This window comes from Cynoglossus semilaevis, chromosome 10, assembly GCF_000523025.1.
Source record: "Cynoglossus semilaevis isolate Cse_v1.0 chromosome 10, Cse_v1.0, whole genome shotgun sequence".
Classification (NCBI taxonomy): domain Eukaryota; kingdom Metazoa; phylum Chordata; class Actinopteri; order Pleuronectiformes; family Cynoglossidae; genus Cynoglossus; species Cynoglossus semilaevis.
In genome coordinates, this window is record NC_024316.1 from 17,104,228 (window position 1) to 17,125,478 (window position 21,251).

General features: G+C 40.5%; 5 protein-coding genes and 1 non-coding gene across 6 annotated transcripts in view; 2 read left to right on the forward strand and 4 right to left on the reverse strand.

The window, feature by feature from the left end:
• LOC103385330 (synaptotagmin-2-like) overlaps window positions 1–935 on the reverse strand; it is a 50,284-nt gene extending 49,349 nt beyond the window's left edge. The window contains exons 1-2 of the mRNA XM_017035929.2: window positions 548–935; window positions 378–445 (exon numbers count right to left, since the gene is read on the reverse strand). The gene's annotated coding sequence lies outside the window, so the exon portion shown is untranslated. The remainder of the gene's footprint in view (window positions 1–377; window positions 446–547) is intronic.
• A 1,094-nt stretch (window positions 936–2,029) lies between these two features.
• On the reverse strand, window positions 2,030–4,140 carry oard1 (O-acyl-ADP-ribose deacylase 1). The gene is made up of 5 exons (XM_008319179.3): window positions 3,981–4,140; window positions 3,699–3,864; window positions 2,668–2,726; window positions 2,471–2,583; window positions 2,030–2,358 (listed from the first exon to the last, which is right to left on the reverse strand). Exons 1-5 carry the CDS (start codon window positions 4,071–4,073, stop codon window positions 2,211–2,213), a joined length of 579 nt encoding a protein of 192 aa, XP_008317401.1. The 5' UTR covers window positions 4,074–4,140; the 3' UTR covers window positions 2,030–2,210.
• A 612-nt stretch (window positions 4,141–4,752) lies between these two features.
• Window positions 4,753–5,969, reverse strand: guca1b (guanylate cyclase activator 1B). Its single transcript, XM_008319180.2, has 4 exons — window positions 5,715–5,969; window positions 5,420–5,569; window positions 5,217–5,331; window positions 4,753–5,124 (listed from the first exon to the last, which is right to left on the reverse strand). Exons 1-4 carry the CDS (start codon window positions 5,916–5,918, stop codon window positions 5,000–5,002), a joined length of 594 nt encoding a protein of 197 aa, XP_008317402.1. The 5' UTR covers window positions 5,919–5,969; the 3' UTR covers window positions 4,753–4,999.
• A 1,542-nt stretch (window positions 5,970–7,511) lies between these two features.
• On the reverse strand, window positions 7,512–12,852 carry LOC103385324 (serine/threonine-protein phosphatase 4 regulatory subunit 2-like). Its single transcript, XM_008319181.2, has 9 exons — window positions 12,224–12,852; window positions 10,823–10,904; window positions 10,578–10,748; window positions 10,130–10,223; window positions 9,969–10,006; window positions 9,749–9,823; window positions 9,451–9,600; window positions 8,892–9,148; window positions 7,512–8,659 (listed from the first exon to the last, which is right to left on the reverse strand). Exons 1-9 carry the CDS (start codon window positions 12,255–12,257, stop codon window positions 8,346–8,348), a joined length of 1,215 nt encoding a protein of 404 aa, XP_008317403.1. The 5' UTR covers window positions 12,258–12,852; the 3' UTR covers window positions 7,512–8,345.
• A 336-nt stretch (window positions 12,853–13,188) lies between these two features.
• LOC103385325 (eukaryotic translation initiation factor 4E type 3-like) lies at window positions 13,189–17,056 on the forward strand. Its single transcript, XM_008319183.3, has 7 exons — window positions 13,189–13,500; window positions 14,638–14,710; window positions 15,253–15,347; window positions 15,437–15,497; window positions 15,580–15,646; window positions 15,929–16,084; window positions 16,188–17,056. Exons 1-7 carry the CDS (start codon window positions 13,337–13,339, stop codon window positions 16,232–16,234), a joined length of 663 nt encoding a protein of 220 aa, XP_008317405.1. The 5' UTR covers window positions 13,189–13,336; the 3' UTR covers window positions 16,235–17,056.
• A 246-nt stretch (window positions 17,057–17,302) lies between these two features.
• Window positions 17,303–17,384, forward strand: trnas-uga (transfer RNA serine (anticodon UGA)). The gene has a single exon. It is a non-coding gene; the product is annotated as a tRNA-Ser (tRNA).
• The last annotated feature ends 3,867 nt before the right edge of the window (window positions 17,385–21,251 follow it).

Here is a 21,251-nt window from a genome sequence, read left to right on the forward strand (position 1 = left end):
CCCCTCTACCCCTGCCACTGGCTGGAGGTGAGGCAGCTTGGCTCTGGGATGAAAAGGGATACTGCAGCACTCGAGAACCGTGTGCACAGAAACTTGCCTACAAGCATCAGGGAGTCCCGCACCAACCTCCCCTTCCTCCCCCTCCTCCTCCTCCTCCTCTCTCCTCTGCCTCTCCCTGAGATTTTTTTTCTTTCTATAACGGCCAAGACTTCACCAGGAAAAAAAATGATCTACATATAAATAACAACGAGTGTTTACAAGATCCTGGATGTGGATTAGGACGTGAGGAGCAGCAGGAAGAACGATATCCATCTTTACAGAATTAGAGAAAGGAAGAACTTTGGAAGTGGAGAAGAGAGCAGAATGCAGCCGCTTACCTCCAGCGCGGCTCTCCTCTCTCTCCTGGACACCGAGCGCTTCCTTTTCCTCCACGGGAATCGAGACACTTGGAGAAGGAGAGAAAAATAAATCAATGTCTTCCTACTTTCTCTTATTTCCAGTCTCAGAATGAATAAGTCAGGAGTCAAAGACAGCCCTCTGGACACACCTTCACTTCCCCCTCCAGGGAACTCTGCCTCATAAACACTCTCAGACCCCTCACTCAACTGCACCCGGACACTGGAAACCCAAATTGCTGAAAACCTGTTCAGGGGAGGGATGAAAACTACACACACTCTCACACTGCAGTTTTTTTTTTTCCTCTCCCTTCTTCTTGCCCACTCGCTCTGCTGCTTTTCCCTCCTGTCTTTGCCTGCACTGCCTCCTGATTGGCTCAGCTGCTCCTCAATAACATAAGCTCTCTTCTTCAATAGGAAGGAGACAGTTTTATGGTGCACGAGAAACCTTCCTGCCCAGCTCATCTCTCTCTCCCCCCCTCTCTCTCTCTCTCCCTCACCCTCTCTCTCTCTTTTCTCTAAGTGCCCGTGGAGAAGAATGCTGAGCTCGGCACTTTCATACAAATCCAGCTCAGAAAAAAAAGAGGAATAGAGGACAGGGGGAGGAAAGGAAGGAGGGAGGGGGAGAAAATGAGTAAGAATGGGGCAGAATGAGAGCATCAGATGGGAATCAGTGGACCGCAGTGGGACAGGAGCGGAGGCTCGGTGCAAACAAAGAGTGAGGGTGTGGGGGGGGGGCACTGGGTGGGGTGAGGGCATCCTCGGATGCAGCGACGACCGGCCGCGGCACGTGAGAGTGTGACGGCGGGTCAGACGCGAGCGATTCTCCCCAACACTTCCTGTGGTGCAGCGCGGTGGCTCTGCTGCAGTGTGGAGTCTAACTGCCAGCCACGGAGGGGGGATGGGAAGGGAGTGGGGGTTGGTTGCAGTGATGCTGAACTACAGTCATCCAGCCATCATGGATGTGAGGGCGAGCTGGGCAGGCAGCCGCAGTCGTTCATGCCTCTCTCTCTCTCTCTCTTCATCAATTATTGAAAGTTCCCAAAGGACATGGGGGAGGGGAGGGACAGGGGAGAGAGGGGTGAAGGGGGGGGATTATGATAATGACCCTCACTTAAAGTACACACTGTCAACCTGCTTAGAAATAAATAAATAAAACCACTGTTTGTGGAGCAGCTTTGAAACCATTGGTTTGTTATAATTGGCTCTAAATGAAATCTATGTGATTTTTTTTTTTTTCTCGTTTCGAACTGTTAACATGAAAAGAACCGATTCTGATTCTGGAACAAATGAAAAAGTGGAACTGATTTTATGATTTCTTAGACTCTGATCTGCCTGTGGGTCCCAAAGTTTTTTCTGCAGCGCCCCCTTTTGTAGACAGGACTATGGCTGACATTCACATTTATTAGTTAAAAAAAAAATAGAAATGAATTTGAGCTGCTGGGCCCTCTTGAAATATCTCCGTGCCCCCCACAGGGCACACGCCCCACACTTTGAGAAGCACTGTTCAGTAAATCAAATGTCCTAGCCAAGTGGAAAAACTTCAGCAAGCACCAAAATCGACACACACACACACACACCGGTGACCAGTTTGTGAATTTTAGTAACCAGAAAGAGTGACATAAAATACAAACTTAGATCAGAGGAAGAAACTTTAATGATAAAAGAAGAGAAGTTATATTTTTACAGAAAGTGAACTAACGTTTACTATGGTATAAAAAATAGAAAGTCTGTGTGAATTATCTACATTCTGTCAACAAAACAGAAAGAAAGAAAAAAAAGTGCAAAACCAAAGGAAACACACACTTCCGTCCATCATCTGCGCCAGTTTTCCTTCATCACCGCGGTCTGTGCTTTGGCTGGAAGACTGTAGACTGTGATGGAAATGTTGGTGTGTTTGAACACCTGCTCCAGAATCACCGCCACTCTCCTCCACTCCAGTCGATCCAGGCCACAGCCGATGCTGTTGATGAGAAAGTGGGAAAAAAAAAGAAACATTTTTTTTAAATTGTAGCCGTAACAAACGTGACACAGATAAGGTGACGCTCAATCACAGGGGGAAACTAAATACAAACCGAGGCATTGATATTTTTGTCACTTCGTTGCGCAGACAGTGAGACTTCATGTCCTCCAGGCTCCGCGTCAGGCTGTCGTAAGTGGGTTTTTGGCTGGCTCTCTTCTTCGTGACCTGTGATGTGACGATGACAGTAACATTTCAGATGGAATGTCTTTTGTGTCACCTGTGAGTGTGTGTTCACTCTGAACTCCTCACCAGGTAGTAGACGAACCGTCCGTCACGCTGCAGGACAGCACACTGGCCCGGCACCTTCTCTGCTCGACGACAAAAAACAAACGACACACACTTCACGTCAGAAACATAATGAGCTCCAAACACTCTTCAACTTCACTGATCACTGAGGGAACGCACCGACTTCGACTTCACTGATCACTGAGGGAACGCACCGCGCAGCAGAATCGACCCGTTCAGCTTTTTTAATCCGGCGCGCCAAACTTTTCCAAATGATATAATGTACAGTATTTATATTATCATTATACTTCTGCCCTTTTCCATGCAATACCGATGTTTCCCCAATAGATGGCGTAGAAAATAATAAAAGCATTTTAGCCCTAAATGCAAGTCAAAACGTTTGCCCACGTCTGGACTAAAGTCACAGATGTTTGTCATAATCCATATTCTGGGTTTGTCCGCGTCAGTGTTGTTTAGTAAATGAAGCGTGGGACAATGAAGACAATATGTCCTGGTAGGGACATACTGAGCAGGACAGGGACGAGCGCGCAGACACACAAAGGCCAGCAGGTGTACAATCACAAGGAAGTACAGAGTAAACAGCAGAGAAACAGGTCGTGCTGTAACCTCAGAGCTCACCTGTCTGTCTGTCTGTCTGTCTGTCTGTCTGTCTGCTGAGGTCTGAGGTTACAGTACGACCCACGCAGTACTGCAGGAGTACTGCAAGAGTACTGTAGGAGTACTCAGTGAGAACGCACAGTAGTTACACTTTATTTGTTATTTGTAATTCGATTTTTAATTTTAATCCTGATATTATTATTATTATCAAGAATGAATGGAAATATGACAGTAAATCATATTATTATTATACGTCATCTTTCTCCAACGTAGGACATACACGGACGAAAGTGAAAATGAACTGCGTGTCATTTTTTTTTTTTTTTTTTTTTTTTTGACAACATAGCATTGAAATACTGCAAGAAGTTACAAGTATGACATTTCTACAGTTTGGATTTCAACAGACTAGTCCTCGTCCACATGGACGTTTGACTCACTCTGCTCCTTCAACCTCTCCACGCCTTTGAACTTCTGCTTGAACAGCACAGCTATGCCTGCCCCCATGCGGCAGTCTTCGCTGATGCAGTGAGCCAAGGCCTCGTCCCGGGGACAGGAGAAAAGGTCTCCCGTCACATACTGGATTCTCCAGCCGAGTCCAGCGGACTTCAAACGACAGGGCGGAGACAAGGAAACGGTTACACAGCGGAAATAAATAGGCACGAAATAAAAAAGACTTTAGCCGCTGACACGCTGCTGTGTTAGCGTGTAGCATTTGTTACCTCGGTTCGCTCCTTGCCAGCGGGTTGTTGGACTCCACTCCATGTTCTGTAAAGATTTATAACGTTCGAGGAAGACATCCTGCACAACAACATATACGACACAGTTGAGCTCTGCTTTTCTTTTATTGAGCTCGACTGACGTTCGTCTTGTTTATGCCGCACTACCGCCACCTACCAGTTTGGAGGTATAACACCACCAAACAACATCTCGTCCTTCTGTCTCTGTCTTACATTCTTTTTTCCGTCTTTTTTTGTTGTTTTTTTTTCATCCTTTTTCATCTTCTTCTCAAGTTTCATTCAATTCTTCCTTTTCTCCTCCTTCACCTCCTTTTCTCCTCATTTCCTTCTTCCCGTATTTTTTATTTGCATTTTTTGAATGGGTGTAATTCCCTTCATTGCCCACAGGGCACTAATGTCAGGTGAACGATTAAAAAAATTAAACTGTGCACAAACTAGACATATTTAAATTTTTAAAACCCCACAGTGTATTATAGTAGGGATTTGGTTAGGAATTCTGGTAATAAATAATAATAATACAAATACAACAAAATAAATAAATATACTGCACATGACTTAAGACTGTCAGAGATTTTACAAAGTAAAAGTAAAGTCACAGGTATTTATAAATTATTTTAAAACTATTCCTACTATGTACATTACATTGTGAAGCCTGAACCTGAATTAACAAGTATTACTGTAAAAACATTGGGAGTAAAACTTCATACAACAGTGTACACTTTACCCAAGTGTGGGGAGGTCATAACACAACACACGGGAGTAAAACTTCATACAACAGTTGGGTAAAGTGTGGGGAGGTCATAACACAACACAGTACTGTGCATCATGTATTTAATTTGATATAAAACTAAACATACATTTTTAAAAGAAATCAATTCTTCCTCTGCAGCCCGGTACTGGTCCCCAACCCGTAGGTTGAAAACCCCTGCCGTACACACTGTGTTATAACAAAACAGTAAAAAGACAGCGTGGCTGGTTAGACTGCAGTTGATGTCACAGCGTCAGAAGTTAGCGCTGCGTCTGCGCTCGTTTAGCCAGTCTCCAGGGTTGACGTCCATCTGCAGCATCTTCATCACCCACTTGTCCCTGCGTGCTCCATCGATGAACTCGTCCAGTGACAGCTCTCCTGTGTGATGACATACACAGTAGTTTTACATTTTATAATTCAGGAAATCAAAGTTAAAACAGACATAAAAATAAAACCCCACACCCACTCACCGTCTCCATTTTCATCAACCAGCTCAAATATCCGGTCCACCACTTGGTCCGGGGTCAACAGATTGCACTCCTCGTCCAGCTCTCCGTGACAGGCCTTCTTCAGTCGATATATGGACTACAGACAGAGGAGAGGGTTTTAGAAACACGATCTCCAACGACTCCTGAAAACATCCCCAAATACTTCACAGAACGAATAAAGTTACCTCCACGATTTCGAGGAGCTCAGTTTTATCGATGCACCCGCTTCCGTCTTTGTCGTACATTTTGAAGGTCCATTTGAGCTTGTGCTCCAGTTTACCCCTCAGCACTAAGTTCAGGGCTGCGACGTACTCCAGGAAATCGATGGTGTTGTCCTGAAAACATCAGTTGAAAGACGATCAGTGTTTTATATACTTTCTGTTATGGTACAGTAAATAATACCTAGAACTAGGTAGAGAATTACTACAAAAACACCACAATACTCAACACTGTCATTTCATTATGAAGTTAAGAACTTACTCCGTTCTTGTCGAAGGCTCGGAACATGTTCTCTATGTAATCTGCCGCCTCCTTGTTGTGAGTGACACCAAAGAAGCTCTTGAACTCGTGCATGAACAGCGTTCCACTGGGACATTCAACCACAAACTTTTTGTACCATTCCTGCAGCTCGGCCACGTCCATTTCCTTGTCGGGGTCGCCGTCCTCGCTCAGGCGTTGACCCATCGCAGGAGAAAAAAAAGGACAAAAAAAAAAAGATTGATGTTAATTTTTAAATAATGTCAAACTTCATAAAACTGATATAATTCCTAATAAGAAATGATTAGAGATTAATAATTAGTAAACTAATGTAAAGTCATCAAACAAGCCCAGAAATGATTAGTGATTAATAATTAGTAAACTAATGTAAAGACCTGCTGGACCATAGAGGTTCAATGATATCTATGTCCTGTCACACACACTGTAACATCACATGGTAAAGGATTATACATGGAAATAGTAACATGTCCAAATCAATTAGACGTTGGATTAATCATCCAGGGATTTCCTGGAGCCCTTTTTACTCACCTATCAATGAACACTATATTTATTCAAGTTATTTATTTTTTATATCTTTGATGAAAAACAAACCTTTTATGCTTCAGGTTTTTAGAATATAAATTTATGAGATTGATATAACTTTTGTGTGTAAAAAGTAACTTTTTGAAATTCACATCTATATTTTTTTTCTCCATCATTCAGGACCAGAGTTTCATCTTTGTAAAGTACTATTTGTGCTAAATATATTTTGTGAAAAATTAGGTTTTAAATACTTATGTCAGGAGTCCAGAGATTTTATTATGTTGTTGAGTGTTTTCTTAAAGGTGTGGGTTTTTTTTCTTCAAACATTTACAAATGTCAGTTCTTCCCCAGTCCAAAGGTCTGACACCCTGGCACCGGTCGTTCTTGGCCAACCTGAAGTCGTTTTAGTTTATTTATTTACAGAGTATGTCATCTTTATGTTCTCTGAGGTTTATAATAGAGTTTACTCGTAACCCATGTCAAACTATCTGACTCTGAAAGGAAATCTTCCCCTTTTAGACATCAGGCTGACATCAGTGTAAAGACACTGAAGTCCTTGTTCACAGCTGAAGCCCGGGCCTGGTCTTGGACATCACAGCCTCCCTGCCTGGGATAACTGCTGACGTCAGGGACATGTGATAATCTTATTTTGAAAATGTCAAGGATACCTGTGCAGAGACGGGACGTTATCCTGGCACCACGGTTTAAAAAAGTCCAATCTGTGATGATCGGTTTTCACAACAGGCAGGTTCACAAACCGAACCATAACAAAATGGTTTTATATATGGATTTACAGGACTGTGCAAACGTTTCAGGCAAGTGTTTATATGCACTATATCATTACTATACATCACCTTTGCTCATATAAATATCAATATATACTAAAATGTATATACATATGCATATTAGTATAAACCAGTACTTCTCAAATAGTGGGACGGGCCCCCCGGGGGGGCACGCAAGAGGCTTCCAATAGAATATGGCTCACATATGGACATGAGTGTACCACTGCTGTAATGCTTGAATAATAACAAGCCTCCAGTCACTAGGTGGCAGCAACTCATACAGTGAGTTTGTACAGATAAAAACATACATGTTATCAAGGTCTCAAAAGTATTTTAAATTACGTGGGGGGGAGGAGGGGGGGAATCAGTGTCATGCTTACATGAAGTTCCGCTGGTGACGCTAGGTATTCTAACCAACTCGTTGTGCTAGTACCGACTTGTTCTCGTTCTAAGATGAACCGAGCGTGCTCCATTCAGGTTTTAGCATTTATTGCTTTCCCAGGATCACTAGGATACAAGCTCAAGCATTCCAATGCCACCGATCATCTGTTTTGCCAAGGCAGTGGACAAGTATTACAAGGTTTACAAAACATGGAGTACAGGTACGTACTGTAAAAATCCGTGCTATCAAAAAGGGACAAATATACAGCTCGAGTACATCTTACACCGAGTGGAAAAAGTACCACATGTTCTCAATACTGACGTCCATACAGAAGAGCTTCATTTGGGACACACTGATCTATAGACCGTGTCTATATCAACCAAATATTTACTACTGGCAATGTTGTATGTTAAGATTGGCCTCACAGAGTACGAAGGAAGTAGAACATCAACCAACGTCTGTTTGAAGGTCACTCTAAAGTGATGTCGGCTGTTGACAAAAATCATATTTTATCATTTGTGCGTCTCAGAAATTCTCACAGACCGTTGTTATGTTTTGATTTGAATTCCCAGCGACCTCATTAACACACTGTGCTGAGGTCAACGCTCGGAATTAAAAAAAAAAAATCAGGAAATTGGGGAATACACCAAATATTCAATTAAAATAAAAAAAAATAAAAATCAATATTGAAATTCGGAATCAGTTAAAAGACTGTAACAAGTCTTCTGGGTTTTTTTTGTTTTGTTTCAGTTCAATGACCAGGTGATGCGTAGGTTTGACCAGCTGAAACTCAAGCTCTTGTCTCTGGTGTCCACGTTGGTCCTGGTCCTGAAGTATAAAAGGTCCACAGTGATGCTTGTATACCGTTGGCGTGGTATAGTACAGTGTAAAAAAAGAAAAAAAATAGTCAGAAGGCAGAGGCCGTTAGTCACGTTCCCCAGGCTCTGTTACAGCGTCTGTGCTGACTGAAGGGTCAGCAATGCCCTCTGTTGACCGGTCCGGTGAACTACAAGGAGAAGAGAGAAGCTGTTTGCTGCTGGAAGGACACTGTTCATCACCGAGGCTGCTGCTGCTGCTGCTCTCCTCCACTTTGTCCTTCTGAAAACTTGTGCTTTTCTCTGCTGCACCAGTCAGCTCTGGTTTGTCCTCGACGTCCACTTCTCTGTCACTGTGGACGTCTTGTATCTCAGACGAGTCTCCTTCTCTTTCAGGTCCCTCAGTCTTTGTGCTACTTGGCTCTGCAAAAAACACATAAAACATATATGATAATCAAACAAAAGTTTTTTCACGAAATTTTATTTTGAAAATTCCAACACTATTATTTGGTGTTTATTTTGGAATCCAGTTGTGGGCCGGATTGGACAGTTCTGTGGGCCAGACTCGGCCCACGGTATAAACAGAAGAATGTCCACATCTGGACTGTGAGCCCCCTATTGGTGACTTCTAATGTAGAGTGTAATAATCACTCACCGAGGTCACAGGTCGTGTCACAGGTCGTTTCACTTTGGTACTCCTGACCACCAGACTCTCTCAAAGGTGGTGTCACCTGTGGTGACAGTTCACGACCAGAGAACTCTTTCTCTTCTTTGACCAGTTCCTCTTCTTCAAACTTGATCCTCTTCACCTCTTGCTCCTCTGCGTCACGAATGTTATCTTCTTCCTCTGGGTGTTTATGTTTCGACCCAGGGTTTGGTGTGGAGTCTTCCTCTGGCTGCAAGGAATCACTGCTGTAATACAGGAGAGGCAGGTCGTCATTACGAAACCCAACGTGAAACCAACATCTTTATTTTTAAAGTCTATTTATTAGTGATGTCAATGAATTTAATATTTATTTAAATAAAACAATAAATTCATAACTTCTTGCATACTAATCCCACTTTTCTTTTAACTTGTTCTAAAAATACCTTAAAAATGTGTGTTTATTGTTACGTCCACAATCCTAAACAAGGTGGTCCGGAACATTCTTCTTCTTGTCATTCTTCCTTCTGTGCCTCAACACATGACAGATGACAGATGAGACTTTCTTTACCTGACGTGCGGCTCCTCCCTCTGCCCTGTGGCGGCCTCCGGCTCTCGGCCCACTGGACAGTCAGGAAGCCCGTTTGTGGAAAAAGAAGACGCCAGTGATAACTTTGGTCTGGTCAGTGGTCTCGGTGTGTCAGGTCCATTTATATTACGGCTGCAGCGGGAACGTGAGATACGATTAAGACGTGGAGTTAAAGCGCCTCATCATCACCTCAACCAAAAACATGGCTGTGTTGTAACAACCAGCTCCAAACATTAACATTCTTGCTGGAGTCTTGAATGCATGTGAATGTCTCTCTCACCTGCCTGAATAAAGAGGGGAGTTTCCAGAAAACATGACTCCGTTCACTCTGTTTACAGCGGGGGACGTATTTTTCCTTTGAACCAAAAGTTAAAAAAATAAATAAAAAAAAGTTACAATTTGAATCACAATAAATGAAACTGGATTAAATACATTTTTTACTCATGCAAATATAAGGTTGTAGTAATATGACTGGGGAAGGCGGGGCTTCTAGTACTTACTCTGATATGGGGTACACACAGCTGACCACCATTACATTCTGCAATAAAGGAACGACACTTCATTGTTTTTAGAATGATTTGCTACATGTGCAGTAGGCTGGATCATTTCATTAACATCACGAGGAATATATGTGCAAATGTATTTGGAGTTTAAGTTTCACCTTCTCCAAACCTCGGAGAAACTTGTCCGTTCCCGTGTAGTTGTGCCTGGGGTCCATCAGCAGCTCACACAGACGCTGGATGGTGAACGGAATTCTGGAAAGGATTTTGAGACGTGTCTTAATTAGGGCTGTGGAAAATGAACGCTTTAGACCAGCAGGAGGTGTGGGGAGACGTCAACTTCTGGTCGGACATCTGCCCGACAAGCTGACTGACAGATGGAATATGAGCGACTGTAGACTGATTAATGTAACTGATGACAACGATTTCACCAAAATCATAATTAATCACAGTTTTCCTGTGTTAAGTCAGATTAACGTTTGTTATGCAAATAGATTGAAAAAAAAATTGTGAGCACCTTAGTTAACAACTACTTGGTTGTTACTAACATTTACATATATAAATATACATGTATGTTTGCACTGTATGTATGGATTTAGCTTTGCTCACCCATTGTAGCCATCCACTATTTTCAAGATCCTCGCCTTCATCTCTTCAAAGGGAATAAACTCTACGTTGGGGTTGTGCGCTCCTCTCTGCTCTGGTGTTGAAGTGTGGAAATCATCCATGACTTTTTCCAACTTAAACATGAAGTAACTTTTAAACTGGGACCATGAGATCCTGGAAGAGACAAGAGTTGCACGTGTAAAACTGGACAGTTTTCAACAGAGCGTTTTCCTCTGCTTCTTACTCACAGTGGCTGCCCCGTCTTGGCAACATGACACAGGAATTGCTCGAGTACAGGACAGGTCTCTTTCTTCCCCTTCTTTTCAAAGTCTGTACATTTAAAAAAAAAAATGTAAACATGATGAGACGGATTTATGAGGCAACAGTTTGAATGTCAGGCTTTTCACCAGTCAAACCAAATAACAAACAAAATATTTTTTTAATTTCAATACAATAACTTATCATGAGCACAGTTTAATCTGTCTATGTTCTTACAAGGCAAAAGGACTTTTCCATTAATTTGAAGATATGAAGTAATTGCTATTTATTCACAATAACAGTGACGTATTATATGAATTCAATAAATGAAAAACAACTAGAAAACGAGCATGAAGAAACAAATATTACCACAGAATGTTAACTTATTGATTCAAATTTCACTCTCAGAAACCAGAAGTTACAAGATGTGCCTGCATTTTTTATTAAAATATAAAAAAAACTATTCGTGAGACCCAGACAACAATTCTATTATTAAATGTTTAATTTAGCTGTTAAGAGAATCTGGAAAAATAACAGCACCAATTATAAGGCAGGTTACAAAACAGTTTATTAAAAGGCAACACGCAATTTGTAAACAAAATTCAGGTTAATGAGTTTTGATAACGTGACATTTCCAGTCCTCCACGGTAATCGAGGTGGTTGATTATTCCCGTCAAGCAGGTATTAACGTTTTGAATCATTACCGACATGACGTCATTGCAGACTTAATGAACTTGAGTGCAGTCCTCGGACTTTTAATTATATGTTGTCGGTGCTGAACAAAGTGTTACTCGGTATAATGAAGATTAAACTCTGCGAGGAGAATTACAGAAATTACTGAATAAATAAAACGGGTTTATGAACTTTACAACTCTGACAGTGCTACTTCCAGGTTTGGACTTGAAATATGACTTGTGTCTTTATGTGTGAAAGACAGTGACAGTCAGCATTAGTAAGTTTACACAGAGTACAGTATATAACAGGTTATCGTGCGTTATTAATGACTATGACATAACTCTTTCGGTTCATCTGGATCTAAAGATGCGCTGTCACGCACCATTGTTTTTACTGTGTGCAAAGTTACAGTCAAAGTTAGCTTGTTTACCGTGACGTTTCTACGTTAGCTGATAAATAAAAGCGTCGGTGCAGATCGAGTTACAACACAACCTCGTCCAAGCAGAACACTTGAGCAATGTATTCCAATCGAAAATCATGCATAACCGCGGAAAGTGAAAACAGTCTTTCGCTGTCTTCTTAACAAAACGAGAATGTTACTCGGCCAAGTTACGACGGTAACGCAAGTAACGTAATCAGCGAGCACTGGAACCATACGAAAACAAAAAGGCAGTGGCTATTAACGAATTGAGCGATGGCTTGAATGTAAATCCTACCTTGAAACGCTTCCAATAACGCGTCGATGTCCATATCTGTGCGCCGTCAATTGCAGAAACCACTGGCTAGTTAGCAGTAGCAGGTAGCTAGCCAACAAAGCTGCTACAAGTGAACAGGGCGCATGTGCAGCCTTGCGTATTTACATTTGTGGACGATGAGTTCCAGCCATGGTTCACAGGTGGCACACATCTGCACAGAACTTTAACGTCAAGTTTTTTTTAAACCAGTGTAGTGTTCTTCACCCGATTTATTTGAGGACAATACAATATATTGTATATATATAAAAATATATATGTAATGCATGTATTGACTAATATTTCAACATGAGCAGCAAGTTAGCTTAAAGGACCTACAATGTCTTCAGTGTTTAGTTTATACCACATTTTCATTTGGATTAATCAGTTACACACATTACACTACATTGTAAACAACAATAATAATTATCAAGAAAATGGTAGCTTTTTTAAATTATGCAAAAAAAAGGGAAATGCTGCACGGAACAAACGGGCAACAATAGTGTTGTTTGAAATAAAAAAAGATCTTTTACGGCGCCGTTGAATATAGATCACTGATGGTTTGTATTATTATTATTATCATTTATGCAGAGAAACATCTAAAAAGCATACACATTTTAAGAAACATTGCCAATGACATTACGATGAGCATCTTTCACCGCAGGGTGGCAGTGTTGCAAAGAACCGATTCGAGGCGCTTTTAGCTGTTGCAGAACAAGAAACGAATTTCACTTTAAATAAATAGTGAGAGTAATGTAGTTATAAAAACAGCTGGTCTGAATAACATGATTACGTATGTGTATAACTGTCATGGTTATTTTTATGTGGACTGAGTGTGTGAAAGGTGGGAATTGTTAGAAACTTCTGGAGAAAAGCAGAGAGGTGTCGCAGGCGCTCGGGGGATGACATGGGGTTTTTTTTTTTCCTGTTGTTGTGACGGCGCAAACCGGTGAAGCAGCCAATGAGTCAGCAGCTGATCAGGGTTAATTTCACCTCAGCAGCCTATAAATATAAGGACAACTGCACAGTCGATAACGTCTGGAGCTGAACAGCGACTGAGTTTTTGTTTTGTATAGGTTTTTCAAAGTAAATTCAACAATGGCAGTTCCCGTAGCTGTGTTTCCACCGAGCACATCCTCATCCAGCCCGGCTCTGCTGGAGCACAACATTCACATGAACGACAGGGATCTGACAAGAATTCCAACAAACACTGACATCGACAAACTGCCTTTACATTCGCCGTGGACCTTTTGGCTCGACAGGTATGAAATATAGTGAAGTATTTGTTACTCGTTTCCAAATGTCATGCAGGTGAACTCTGTTTATTTTGTTTAAATGAGAACAAAGAAAGGAACCGGGGATTTCCAGGAGTCGTGTTTAAAACAAAGACAACAACCAGAATGGACCTCCTTCTGTTATATTTACCAACCACAACACTGTTGTCAGTAATGACAGATGAACGAATAACATCAAAATGATTGGTTATGGGTTTTGACGCAGATTTGCGGTAATGGTGTTTTTACGGTGACTAACATTCCCAGGCTTTTCTGTTGAAAGATACACAATCACGTCATTATGTCTAATTGCACAATAATAAAAACAAACAAAAATGAGGCATACTCGACGCTGTTTTGTTTGCCCTCATTTATCGTTTCAAACGGCAATATGTTTTTGGTACAGAAACCTGTTGTCGCTGATCACGTGACTGCTGCTGAGAGTCATAAATGATGGAACCGTATAAAATATATCATTCAGGTAATTTTAACAAAAGGCTGAAAATATCTTCAAACAGCAAACGTCATAATGTGAGATTGCACAAAACGTTATGTAAATGAGGTTACCCTGTGCCCTAAATAACTGTTTATCCAAAGAACCCACAGTCCGGGCACAAGCCATGAATTGAGAAATGGTCCTTGAATGTGGCAACATCACACACATGTCCCTAATTCACTGGCCTGGTTTATGTTCCCTGCACAAGACAAAATGTAACGACTGTCTTTTTTTTTTTGTCAGGGTACTTTCTTAATATAGTTGTAGTTTTGATGACACAGTCTGTATGAGGAACGAGGAATAGTGAATTTGGCCGATACAGTTAACACTGTTTGAGCAATCACAGCAGAGTCCACTCCTTAGCAAGAGTGTGTGTTGGAGTCACAGGCTGCTGTGTTCGAATGAGGTCAGTGTTGTTTACTGTTTACTGGCTCATTTGTCATCTGATCCCAGCCACCCAGACCTGTCTGCTCAGGGGGGCCGGGGAGGGGAGGGGAGGTGAGGTTGGGGCTCTGACCTGAAACATGTCTGGTCATAGGTTGTGAGATTTAAACATGCTCGTACTTAATTAAGGGAGCTAATTACACAGGGCACCGCTGATCTAAACACTCTGATCTGTCTTCTGTCAGGTCTCTTCCAGGAACAACAGCTGCTGAGTGCGAGTCAAATTTGAAGAAAATCTACACTGTGGAAACTGTCCAGGTGAGAACGTGGCTCCAGCAGGCACCTGGCCAGTACACTTTGCAACAGTGGTTACGTAGTTCATTAAAAATGATGTTGGATTTGAGTAGGAAAAAGATTCTGGGCTAAGCTTTTAATCTTTTACACAATCTTAGCTGTGATTTTACCCCCCTTTTTTTGACCATATTCAGAAATTACCAAAACTAAACCAACGAGTTATGTGCATGTGTGTTGTTATCTGACTTCACGGTGTAAAATGTTAGGTTTCAAGAAAGAGGCATTGTTTATTTAGTAATCAATTCTACTGTATGTCATCAGGTGAAGTCTTTCAGGTCATTTTGTATCCTTGTTTTACCTTGTGACTATTGCTCTACCAGCCTGATTTATGAGTGACTAGCCATGCGGGTGTTGTGTAAGTAACATATAAATGGAGGCAGTATTGTTTAAGAGCAGTAAAGAAAATGCCTTGTGTGGTATGTGTGACGTGAGCTGACAGACCGCCACGTTCCAATAAAGCACTCACTTACTGTAAATCCTCCATTTCCCTGTTCACCGTGATGTAGAATTTCTGGAGAGTGTACAACAACATACCTGGGATTTCCAGCTTACCACTGAGATGCAGCTATCACCTGATGAGAGGAGAAAGGAAACCACTCTGGTGAGATGAGCTCTGAGGTCACTCAATGAAATCTAATTTAGGATGAGGTCAAATAGAAGGTGAAATGTTTTATTTCCTGGTGCATACAGGGAAGAGGAAAGCAATGCCAAAGGCGGCGTGTGGAAAATGAAAGTGCCAAAGGAATGCACTGTGAGTAATGATACATGAAATACTAGAACATTAATACTTTGATGTTGTAATAGGTGAATGACTCCATGTTTAATCTTCACAGTCTGCAGTGTGGAAGGAGTTGCTCTTGGCTACGATCGGTGAACAGTTCAGTGATTATTGTGCAGAAGGTACAAGTCTCTTATTTTATATGAAGTTATTTTCTATGGCCTTCTCTGTGTTTGATATAGTCGTGTGGCAGGTAATACCACCTAATGAGAGCTAACTTTTAATGCCCAGTTAGGCTGCATTTTTTGTATGAGGCACTGACTTAAACCAGATCAAAAAATCTGTACTTGTCCAAAGGTCACTAAACCTAGAGACTTCAAAGAGATTTGCCAAATAATGTCTACCTGTTAGTATACTGTTCTGAGATGTGTTCAACTTATGGTTTTGTCGCTTCTTCGTTGCAGAGGACGAAGTGGTCGGTGTCAGCGTCAGCGTGAGAGACAGAGAAGATGTTGTTCAGGTCTGGAACGGAAACGCGTCTTGTGTTAATGATTCAAAAGTGTTAGAGAGGATTAACGAGCTTCTCCCACAAACACCCTTCAAAGCAGTGTTCTACAAACGTAAGTTTACCTTCTTTTTTTTTCATTTACAAATATGTCAATAATTCTAAAAGTGATACACAGAGAAAATGAAAGTCATTGTTTGTGTTTGCTTCCTTTTCAGCCCATGAGGAGCACCACGCCTTTGAACGAGGTCGAGCAAGATATTAGAGAGATTTGAGGCAATGGAAGCTTAAATATGGACAATATTTGTCTATGTTTTGGACTCTGTGTTATAATTACCAGTTCTGAAGCAGTAGTGGCTCGCCATAATCTTAATGACCTCTAACAAAATTAGCAACGACATTTTTATTTTAGCTTTTTCTTTCATTGAGTTTGTCTCTGGGAGTTTTAGTATAATTTACTTTAATTTTTATACAGCAAGATTTGCATTTAAGAAAAATGCACAGCACATAATGTACAGTTATCACACTCAGTGTTTTTTAGAACAAGTGCAGTTTTCGAAGCACAGACAAATGCGTGTGTCAAATGTTTTGGGTTAACTGTAGTTGGAGGCAAAGTTTCAGCCTTTTCCTGAAGACGGATGCTTTTCTCTCTTTGTTTTGGTAATTTTTCTTTGATATTATATATAATGGTTTAGCCTTTTTAGAGATGTTTGATAGATATTTCATACACTGTTGTGCTTACAGCATATGTATAAGAAAACTTGCACATTTACAATGAGTTCTTTGCAATATGAGAAAAGTGTGTTTTCTTTTGTGTAAAATGACCTCACACCAAATGAGTGAATGTTTAGAAATACTGTATACGCAATCACTTTTCTAGACTTTGTGTATAATTTGCAGTGTTACTGTTATCCTAAATCAAGCACTTTGTTTTTCCGTATTGGACATGTTTATGACGTCACGTCCTTCTGGATCGCTGTTTGTTGTTGTAATTACAAAAAAAAACCACACACACAAAAAAAATTTTGTTTGGATTTTTTCACCTTGTCTGAATGAGAATAAAATTTTGTAAACCTTTGTAAAGAAACGAATTTTGTTCTTCGACGTTACTTTCAGATATTACAGGAAAAGTATTTCTGAAACTTGCTAATTTGCGACGGTGCTAATTCCATTTGCACCGCGAATTCTTTATACTACTTGAAAAGAAAACCTAGCGGGGATGAAAAAGATATATTTGTCATTAATTAAAATATATAATGACACATTTTGTCGGATTTACGTGCACGGAAACGTGCGAATGTGTACTCAATGAGAAAGGTTATATACTTCATCAGCTGCGATGGCCGAGTGGTTAAGGCGTTGGACTTGAAATCCAATGGGGTCTCCCCGCGCAGGTTCGAACCCTGCTCGCAGCGATTCTTTTTTTTTTATTATTATTCTTCTTAGGTCATTAAGTTTATTATTATTCTTAGGTCATTAGGTTTGACTTGTTAAAAACTAATTATTTTTAAGATTAGTTTTAACTGCATGGTAAAGTTGAATCAATAAAGATCATTATGTACGATAACCATGATCGACCAGAATTATCGATGCCTGTATACTTGCATTTTACATGACTGGACGGCCCTCTGTCGATGATATACTGGTACTGCGTATTCAGGTAAAAAAAAAAAAGAAACGTCTAAAATTTCTAGATGTTATATTTCTATGGTCCCGAAGTTGCAATAAAATTTTTTCTCACAAATTACCGATAACCTTTAATGTTACTATATTTGGTGTATGCGTATACTATGTGCAACCTACAAGAGTTAAAAAAATTACCTTCAGATATTATAGTTTGTATGGCTCACTCATATCTGGCAGTAGCCTGAAGTATTTTCGGTTTAGCCCTCTGTTACTAATTTTGTAGACCAAGGCTACAAAAGTACGTACAAAGAGTACAAAGTCTATAATGTAACATATATTATCGTATTTTACACGTTGCTGCATTAACCAAACACCAAAGAAGTTAATAATTTACAGCGATGGCGTTACTAATTTCATTAAGAACACTGCAAAACATAAATTTCTTTTAATTGTTGAATTGAGACTTAAATTTTTGGATTACAGGAGGCAGTCCCGCGTGTCCGCATGACGTCACTATTGTTTACTTTTACCGTGGCCACGCCCACTGTTAGCAACTTGTGGCTAACTGTGTTGAGAGAAGGCAGAGCTGAGAGCTGCTCCTTCAGACAACACCCGAGTCCCACACTGTCTGCCTGCGCACAATAAGGTGAGTTCACTTCCCACTAACGTAGCACAGGCTGAGTGTTGACCGACAACGACTTCATCAACACATTTGTATTTTTTGCGCGATCTTTGTAAATAAATGGGGAAGAGGGAGGGGGGGTGAAATGCGACCTGTTTCTTTCACAAGCTAGCGTCAAGAGGCGTTGTTAGCCATTGTGCTGCTGAAGGTAAACGCTGTTCGGAATATTCGTCCAAAACTGTCTTACTATGGCTGCCAAAAAATGTTTCGCGAAAGCAGCCACGGAACGGGGCTCAAGATTATCCGCGGAGTTCACACAGCCACGCCGTGGACGTCCTCTTCACACCGGATACGTGCCTAGCACAAGGCTCAACGCAGACCACAGATTTCAGAGTTTTAATGTAAACCGATATCGATGTATATCATTAAGCATAAAGACAAAATCCAAGACAGATATTTGGATTCAGTTTAACTGTGAGTCACGTCAGAAAACCTCGGTTATTACTAATGTCTCGCTCCGTGCTGTGTCTTTACACCAGAACACTTGGTGTTAAATTATCTAAGATTACGTGATTCACGCTTAGTTCAACAAACGCTCTCTGAACTTTCTACTGTGTTTATTTCCCTGTGCATAGAGCTAGTTTATGTTTTGTTCAGATGGAAACAATTAAAAACGTTTTCCAAGGAAAATAACACGTTACACAAAAAAAGTCAAATTTAAAGAACATTTTTTTCACCCTCAGAAGTCTCATAAAATAGAATCCTGCTTAAGAGAAAACAATGGAGATATGACAAATAGTATAAAATAAAATGTCTGTCATTTGTAGAAAAAAAAGCTTGCACAAAGGATTTAGAATCAAGTCATTTGAGCAGACACACAGACTGCAGTATAAAAAACTAAAGCAGTATTTTACAGAGTAAAAACTGAAGATGAGACATGTGTCAGTCCAAGCAAACACTATAACTGCGTTCTTTTGTGAACGTGTCAAATCTTGACATTTTTTATAATGTCAATATACTGTTACATTTATAAATCCTAATGACTGCGCAAAGTCCAGCAGTATTTTATATATATTTGGGTGTTATTTTGTCCTCTCTTTCGGAGCATGAACTGATTTAAAATAAACTTCCATTTGGATAAAGTGCACATGTGAAGGTGGATGGTGTTTACTCTGCTATAATGGAGAATGCGGCGGTTGTTTGCTTACGGAAAAGCTCTCTTCTCTGTGTTTCCTTCACATTCTTTGAAGAGGGGAGGCCCACTGTGTAAAAGTTGCCCCTGTGGTGAGAACGATTCGAAAACAGTAAAAACTCATCACAAGCATATTATTTAGCCCATTCCAAAGGCAGGTGTGCTGCAGCACCACTGTTTAATTATCCTAATCCTGCAGCATCTAGAAAAGGTCTGATGTGGCTCCAGCATAATGCGTAAAGGAGCCAGGTGGAGCCATGGTTTTTTTTTTGTTTTGTTTTTTTTTAAACAAAATAACCCCCCCACCCCCTTAACCTCTTCTAAAATGCCTACAGGAAACACTGCCCTTTGTCTGCAGAAATCCTCATCCTGAAAGCAAAAACAAACAGTGAAAAACCTCACCAACAACCGCCAGGTTTGATTAGAAAGGTTTTAAGCTTTGCATCATAGACGCTGCGTCTGATTTCCATCTAGGACTGCTACTAACTCATTTTCATAATGGATGAAATGGTTGGTTATAGTTTGAACTAACTTATTATTCATTTAGTTTAAAAATTAGTCAAGGAGTCAAAATATATATATATTTTTAGCAAAACAATTTTTTTTGGTTGCTAATTTATTTAAACAATATGCTGTCCATATGACTTAAAGGATGTACCACAGATCGTACACAGTTCACATTTTGAGAACACCTACATAGATGATCAAAAACATGTGCAGTGGTTAATTTTTTTAAAGTCAAATTCAAAAGTGCATACATTTTATTTTCATTTTATTTGTCACTTACCAATATGATTTTTAATTTTACTTCTTTTTTTAAAGTGACATTAATTGTTACAGTCGTATTTACCTCCATTCATATCCATTTAGCACAGCTTTGAAACTTGACCACAACTAAAACTGCAAACTGTAGACTGCAGTCTCCTGTCTCCGTTCATGTATAAGCATAACCAAAGTTCATGACTGCATCAGGGTTTGTAGTTTAACCTAATCTGATCGTCTCCCATGGCCCTCACCACAATGGACCTCAGTGTTGCCATACTGAGTCACAGACTGACATCAGTGTGGAAATTTGACTGCAGTGTAACCATGAAACTAGTAATGTTACCGCGGAGTCTAACATGTGGTCAGTTTCATTTAAGGTTCTCTGTTTAGGTTTCCCTGTGTGCAGCCTGTTTGTTTGCCTAGTTTATTTACTTTTGTTTACTCTGTATAGCTTTCGACTCCAACAGTCACGGTCTGTATACATAATAGCCTTCTTGTGCATTGTACTACCTGCCACAGCCGTTTATCGCACCACCTGGTTAATGGTAAATTGTTCCAGAAGGAAGATATGTTTGCACATAAACACAGACCCAGGGCCCCTGTGTTTACAGTAGTCATGGCAGCACTCAGTTATTCAACAAATAGAGCAGGCATGTTCCTCTCTCATGTGTAGAAGAGAATGTTTGTCTTGGTGGGTAGAGTGATAACAGTATATTGCTTTACTTTTGGTGCTACAGTCTTCTCCATTCAGTGGAATTACTTTATCATAACCTTGTTAATGTTGGTTGACTGTGATGTAGTGCTAATCGTGACTTTTTTTTTTATGTTTTTGAAACTTAGAAAAATTTGCCTCCGACTTAATTTTCTTTTTCTTGTTTTTGTTTTTTCCTTCTTCCTACATTTCCTCGTGTTGTTGTTCTTTATGCAGCTGTTTTCATTTACTCACATTTCCGTTCACAGGTCACTGAAGTCCAGATGCATGAGTCTGGGTCAGAACCAACAAGCCACACCATTCCAGCAAGTCAAACAGAGATCGGGAACCACAGTGAGAATGAGGGTCAACTGAGCAGCAGAGAC